Here is a 6942-nt window from a genome sequence, read left to right on the forward strand (position 1 = left end):
TTAACTTTTGTGTGTATCATGGGGATACATTTTTAAATCTGTGAACCCCAAACACAGAATCCCACAACTTTTTAGTTGGGGCTTAACTTTTGTGTGTGTGTGAGTGGGTCATAATAATGTACAAACCCTAACCCAACCCCCACATTAAAACACCAAATTTGTTAGTCAAAACAACTGAATCCATTACATCAACCATTAAAAAAAGTTCTTAACTCCATCTCTTTGTATGACCTTCCAATTCTATTTATCTTTTCCCAACTTTTTTTAAACAATTCAATGATAATATAAGATAAATGAGTCTGTGAGGTTTGACATTCATTCAAAAATTCACCTCACATCCAGTACCCTAACCCAACCCAATCCCTAACCCATCCCCATCCCTTACCCAACCCATCCCTAACCCTCACATTCAAAATCCCAACCCTAACCCAACCCATCCCTAACCCATTAACCCAACCCCATCCCTAACCCTCACATTCAAAATCCCAACCCTAACCCTAGCATAACCTTTTTTCCTTTTCTTTTTTTTACTACGTATTTCAATATTTTTTTTAAATGTTTTTTAATACGTATTTCAATATATATATTTTTCCTCTTCCCTCCAATTCTGTCTTTCAAGGCTTTCAAGTTGGAAAAAGTAGAAATGGGAAGAAAGTATTTTCCAGCATCTTCTTCCCCGAACTTTCTTGATATTGCTGAAATACATGTAAAAAAAAAAAAAAAATTACTTATCTAATATTGAATGAAATAACATATACTTTAATTGATTTATTAATCAACTGAACTTACCTTAAATCAAACGTCATTAAAGAAAGAACATTGTTCATTGCTTTAGAATCCAAAGAGCCTCCAAGGTAAAACTCTTTCATTGGATTATCAAGGTAAAACTCGTTCTCTTGGTCATGGTTGCTCAAAAGGTCTTTAAACAAATCGATCATTTCACCCCAGGTTGTGGCAAAAGTGGTATTTTCATTTTGAATCTCAGATACAATTTCCTGTGAGAGAAAATAACAACGTATTAATTAATTATTTTTTACATTTAATACACAATTATTATATGTATTTTAAAATAAAATATTACCTTCATTGATGAGAAATTTGAATCGAGTTTATCAAGGTGAAGGTTTAGCTCCACACAGGTAGAGTCTCCAAAACGAAACCAGTTTTCAAAGTCTCCAAGGTAAAACTCTTTTCCTAATTTTATGAAATTTAGTGAGTCTCCAAGGTAGGCTCCACAGTTAGAACCATCTAGGCAGACCTCATAATTTGTTTTTCCCAAATTTAGTGAGTCTCCAAGGTAGGCTCCACAGTTAGAACCATCTAGGCAGACCTCATAATTTGTTTTTCCCAAATTTAGTGTCTCCAAGGTATAACTCTTTGGCTGGGTCATCAAGGTAGAACTCGTTCTGTGGGTCTTGGTTGTTCAAAAGGTCTTCAAACAAATCAATCATCATTTCACCCCAGGTTGTGGCAAAAGTGGTATTTTCATTTTGTATCTCAGATACAATTTCCTGTGAGAGAAAATAACAACGTATTAATTTAATACAATATTATTATTTATATAAATCAAGCTCTATGAATATTAAAAGAAACTTTGCTGACTCTTACACGAGTCTTATCTAAAAAATAAATAAAAAATTAAATAAATAAACAAATAAATAAATAAATAAACTTACCTCCATTGATAAGAGGTTCGAGTCCAGTTCATCAATCTGAAGGTTGAGCTCCACACAGGTAGTAGGACTCCAAGGAATGTCAAAGTTATCCAACTCCTTTTCAGCATAGTAGTCCATTCTCAAGTGAAGCAGAAAGTGTGTTTGAAAAGGCCTGTGTGGTTAGTGCCTTTTATAAGAAAGACTGGGTGTGTCATTTCCTGTGGAAATTCCCTTGGGCAAGTGTGGGCAAGTCTGGGCATGTCTTAACTGGAAATGATGTAATGTTTCAACAGAAAATGATGTAATGTTTCAACAGAAAATGATGTAATGTTTCAACAGAAAATGATGTAATGTTTCAACAGAAAATGATGTAATGTTTCAACAGAAAATGATGTAATGTTTCAACAGAAAATGATGTAATGTCTTAACTAAAAATAATGTAATGATGGAGAGTTTATAAAGTGGGTGGGCTTTAGTAAAAAGTGGGCGGGGCCTACCCAAAAGTGGGCGGAGCTTAACAAAAGTGGGCGGAGCTTAGCAAAAAGTGGCGCAGAGCTTAACAAAAAGTGTGTGGCACAGGACCCGAACATAATCAATGATCAATGAACAACAATGAACATTGATAGTAAGAGTAAAAGGCCCATAAGACCAAGGGGGTCAGGAATAGAGGTGTTAAGGGGAAATGAAGAAAAGTGATGGTGAGAGGAAAATTTACATGTAAGTGAGAAGGATCATAGGTTCATGAGGCTAGAAGGATTATAGGTTCATAAAGGAAGAAAATCATAGGTTCATAAGGCGAGAAGGATCATAGGTTCATAAGGCTAGAAGGATTATAGGTTCATAGAGGGAGAAATAGAGGTGTTTATGGTTTTGGAAAAAGACAGGGGGGTAAATGACATTAGATAGGGATTTCCTATGTTAAACGGAGGTGTCCCAGAAGCAACATTTATCACCTACTAAGGGGAAAGGTGACCCTCTGGACTGTGGCTCGAATCGGGCGATAAAGTTATTGGAGCATGGAATGAAGGTATTGGAAAGGGTGTTGTAGAGGCGGATAAGGAAGAAGGTGAAGATCGACGAAATGCAGTTTGGATTTATGCCAGGAAGAAGAACGACAGACGCGCTTTTATTGTGAGGCAGTTCCAGGAGAAGTACATGGAGAAGAGGAAGAAGTTGTTTCTTGGGTTTGTTGATCTGAAGAAAGCATTCAATAGGGTTCCACGTGAAGTAGTGACATGGGCATTGAGGAAGTTAGGAGTGGAGGAATGGTTGATCAGAGTAGTGATGGCAATGCACAAAAGAGCGCGCACAGCTGTAAGGACGAAGGATGGGAACAGTGGTGAGTTTGAGGTGAAGGTGGGAGTGCATCAGGGATCGGTACTAAGTCCACTACTATTTGTAGCTGTGACGGAGGTGCTGGCGCGGAACGTAAAGGAGGGTTTACCGTGGGAGTTGTTGTTTGCAGATGATCTGGTGTTGATTGCAGAAAGTATGGATGGACTGAAGGAGAAGATGAACAAGTGGAAGGAATGTAGGAAGACAAAAGGTCTGAAGGTGAATATCGGAAAAACGAAGGTGATGGCAAGTGGTAAAGCATGTGTTGAGGTGGAAAGAACTGGGAAGTGGCTGTGTGCTGTGTGCAGGAAGGGTGTAGGAGTGAACTCCATTCAATGTACAATGTGCGCTGAGTGGCTTCATCAAAAATGTAGTGGTTTGAGAGGGTCATTAACCAGTGTGGCAGCTACATTCAAGTGTAAGGTGTGCACAGAGGGAGCAGCAGATGGAGGAAATGTTGAGTTGGATCTTGGAGACGGCATGAAGGTGGAAGGTGTGAAAACATTTTGTTATCTCGTAGACATGTTGAATGGAGAAGGTGGATCAGACTCGGCAAAGGTTGCTGTAGTGAGATGTGCATGGAAGAAGTTTCGGGAACTGAGTGGCGTGCTGACGAGGAGGGGAGTGTCGTTGAAGCTGAAGGAAAAGGTGTATGCTGCATGTGTGAGAAGTGTTATGATTTATGGGAGCGAGACATGGGTAATGAACGTCGAGCAGCAACAAAGCCTGGAAAGGGTGGAAATTCGAAAGGTTCAGTGGATGTGCGGAGTATCGTTGAGAGAGAGGAAGACAAATGATGAATTGCGAAAGATGATGGGAATAGAGCCTGTGATGGATGTTGTGAAGAGAAACAGTTTGAGATGGTTTGGTCATGTGTTGAGGAAGGATGGAAATTGGAGTACTGGCTCAACAATGTGTGCAGTCTGGACTTCCATCGACATTCTTTCAGTCACTGCCAGTATCTAGACCCTGTCTGCGATCGCTATTGATCGATATGTGGCCATCACGTCTCTGCTGCGCTATCAGTCCATCATGACTCGACGCCGAGCTTACACCCTCATTATCTGCGTGTGGTTCATGTCTGCTACAATTTCCGTTCTCCCAATCAACCTCGGCTGGTGGCATTCAGACGATCCTGCAGCCCAGACTTGTTATGATGATCCAACGTGTTGCGATTTCATCACAAACAAATATTTTACCGTTATTAGCTCTGCGTTCTCGACCTACTTCCCACTTATCATCATGATATTTGTCCATAATCGAGTATTAAAGGAGGCTGAACGTCAGGTAAGTGTTTTTGGTGTCATCAATTTCATGTGGCAAAGACTCGTGTGTTGTTTATTTGTCACTTAAATGTTCGATTAATTATAATAAGTAAGTCAACAGGTGAATAATTTGTTTAAAAATGTAGCAAACCCCCTTGTGGTAGTGCAATGATCTTTAAAATATGAATAATGGAGCAGAAGAGTAGATGATGCAAATTAATTTTTTTTTAAATTATATCTTTAAAAAATGTCTTCATGAATCACAAAATTAACTTTTCTGATGAAGAACTAAATTAGTGCAATGGGACATGAGAAAATCTTTGGAATCTATTTTACGAAACCTTCGCTGGCAGCAGAAATTCCTTTAAAAACCAACTCCACGACATATTTTTATCATCATGTCCTTTTAGTCCATCGAATGATGACCAGTCAATCGATTGATGTAGTAACAAAATTACATATAAATGAACAGGATTATAACTTATTAATTGACATATGTGGGAAATTACAAGCCCAGACCAGGATTCAAACGCCGGTCCTCTGGTGAACTGTACCAGTGCTCCTTTCCCATGAGGGAAATAAAATGTTGAAAATATAAATGTTAATTTCCCCCACATATGTCAATTAATTAGAAAAAATCCTGTTCATATATATATATATATATATATATATATATATATATATATATAGATAGATATATATATATATATATATATATATATATATATATATATATATATATATATACATATATATATATATATACATATATATAATGGATTTATACAAATATCTCATTAATATTTTTACTCTTCATATTGCATTTCACCAATTATATTTGGTGTCATTTTGTGATATTAAAGAAAACTTGTTTTAATCTGCCAACTATAGCTATCTGGGTAAACATACGTATAACGAGTTGTTTTAATCTATTGATAAGTTCATTGCTTTTGTGTGGTTGCTCTCACTGTCCTAATTATTACACCTGCCACCGTTCCATAAAATAGATTCTTCGGATTAGGATATTGCTGTCAAAGAAAGGCATTCGTACAATGTGGAATGGAAAAGCATCTCGTTTATCAAATAATATGTTGTGTAATTTATTATCATGGATATCAATTTGTAATTCTAAAAAGGAAACTGAAGTGTGAGTTTGGTTTTCTCTTCTATTTTAAGTTATTTTGGATATATAATTTCATCATAAATCTCATCAAATACCAATCCCTCATTAATTGCGAAAAAATCATCAATGAATCTCAAGATGTTTCCACACCTTTTTGCTATCGTTAGTTTTTTCCTGCAAATCTTGCACAAGTTGATACAAAATTTAGCCTTACCCTTGTCACTCATGTTGTGGATACTGTCGATTATAGGTTTGGAATTATCAATGTTACACAATTTCTTAATACCAGAATAAAACCTCATCTTTTCATGATATTTTTAAAAGCATTAATATATTATTTTCATCACCCCCATACAGTCACGTGAAAAAGTAAGTACACCCCATGTAAAGTTTTGACTTTTTCAACATATTTCAACATACAGCTATTTGATCTTCATTTCAACAATATTGACAGATAAAAGTGATATAATATTACAAATATCATGAAACATTTACATTTTGTCATCCATTGTATAATTTAAATAAACATAAATTCAAATTTCGCATCTGGAAAAAGTAAGTACACCCCATGAAATGTATTCTATCTTTTTAACATATGTGGACATATCAATATTTGATCTTCATTTAAACAGTATCTATAGATAAAGGTGATCTAATTGAACAAAAAACAATGAAATATTGACTTTGCAATAATTTATTCAACAAAAAATTGTTGCACAGCATGCACAATTGCATGCAAAGCTCGTTTGAAATCCCCCCACAACATCTCGATGGGATTTAGATCCGGGCTTTGACTTGGCCATTCCAGAAAACCTTCCTTTTCTTTCTTTTCAGCCATTCCTTGGTGGATTTACTGGTATGTTTAGGGTCATTGTCATGCTGCAAGGTCCACCTTCGGTTGAGCTTCAACTTTCCGAAAGATGGCCTCACATTATCCTCAAGCATCCTCTGGTACAATGAAGAATTCATAGTGGATTATATGATGGTGAGCTGCCCAGGCCCTGATGCAGCCAAGCTGCCCCAAACCATAATATTTCCACCACCATGCTTTACAGTTGGTATCAGGTTTTTGTTGTCAAATGCTGTCTTTGGTTTTCACCAAACATGTCTTCCGGTACGGTGGCCAAATAGCTCTACCTCATCTGTCCAGAGCACATTGTTCCAGAAGTGCTGGTCTTTGCCGAGGTGTTCATTGGCAAACTTTAGTCTTGCCTTGATGTTCTTTCTGGACAGCAAAGGTTTCCTCCTGGCACACCTCCCATGTAGATCAAATTTGTGCAGCCTCTTTCTTATGGTAGACTCGTGCACTTTGACATCAACAGTGGCAAGAGCTACCTGTAGGTCCCTTGATGACATTCTGCGGTTCTTTGAGACTTTCATCATCTTGCGGTCTGCTCTCAGGCTGAACTTGCTGGGGCGGCCTGGCCTGAACACGTTGGCAGTTGTTTGGAATCTTCTCCACTTTTAGATGATCTTCCGGACAGTCGAATGATTGATTTCAAATTGTTTGGAGATCTTTTTAAATCCCTTCCCCGACTCGGAGGCATCTATAACCTTCTTTCTG

The 6942-nt window shown here is 37.4% G+C and overlaps 1 protein-coding gene across 1 annotated transcript; it reads right to left on the bottom strand.

Annotated features, from left to right (window-relative positions):
* Window positions 1–358: 358 nt before the first annotated feature.
* On the bottom strand, window positions 359–1929 carry LOC144889827 (uncharacterized). Its single transcript, XM_078771032.1, has 3 exons — window positions 1677–1929; window positions 790–995; window positions 359–695 (listed from the first exon to the last, which is right to left on the bottom strand). Exons 1-3 carry the CDS (start codon window positions 1791–1793, stop codon window positions 575–577), a joined length of 444 nt encoding a protein of 147 aa, XP_078627158.1. The 5' UTR covers window positions 1794–1929; the 3' UTR covers window positions 359–574.
* Between the last annotated feature and the right edge of the window lie 5013 nt (window positions 1930–6942).

Source organism: Myxine glutinosa, chromosome 1, assembly GCF_964187855.1.
Source record: "Myxine glutinosa chromosome 1, kmMyxGlut1.1, whole genome shotgun sequence".
NCBI classification, from domain to species: Eukaryota; Metazoa; Chordata; class Myxini; order Myxiniformes; family Myxinidae; genus Myxine; species Myxine glutinosa.

Excerpts from the sequence above, each read along its gene's own strand:
- LOC144889827 (XM_078771032.1), bottom strand. The coding sequence starts at position 1,793 with ATGGACTACTATGCTGAAAAGGAGTTGGATAACTTTGACATTCCTTGG. Across the intron at positions 996-1,676 it reads CGAACCTCTTATCAATGGAG|GAAATTGTATCTGAGATTCA; the intron begins GTAAGTTTATTT and ends TTTCTCTCACAG. Across the intron at positions 696-789 it reads TTAATGACGTTTGATTTAAG|CAATATCAAGAAAGTTCGGG; the intron begins GTAAGTTCAGTT and ends CATGTATTTCAG.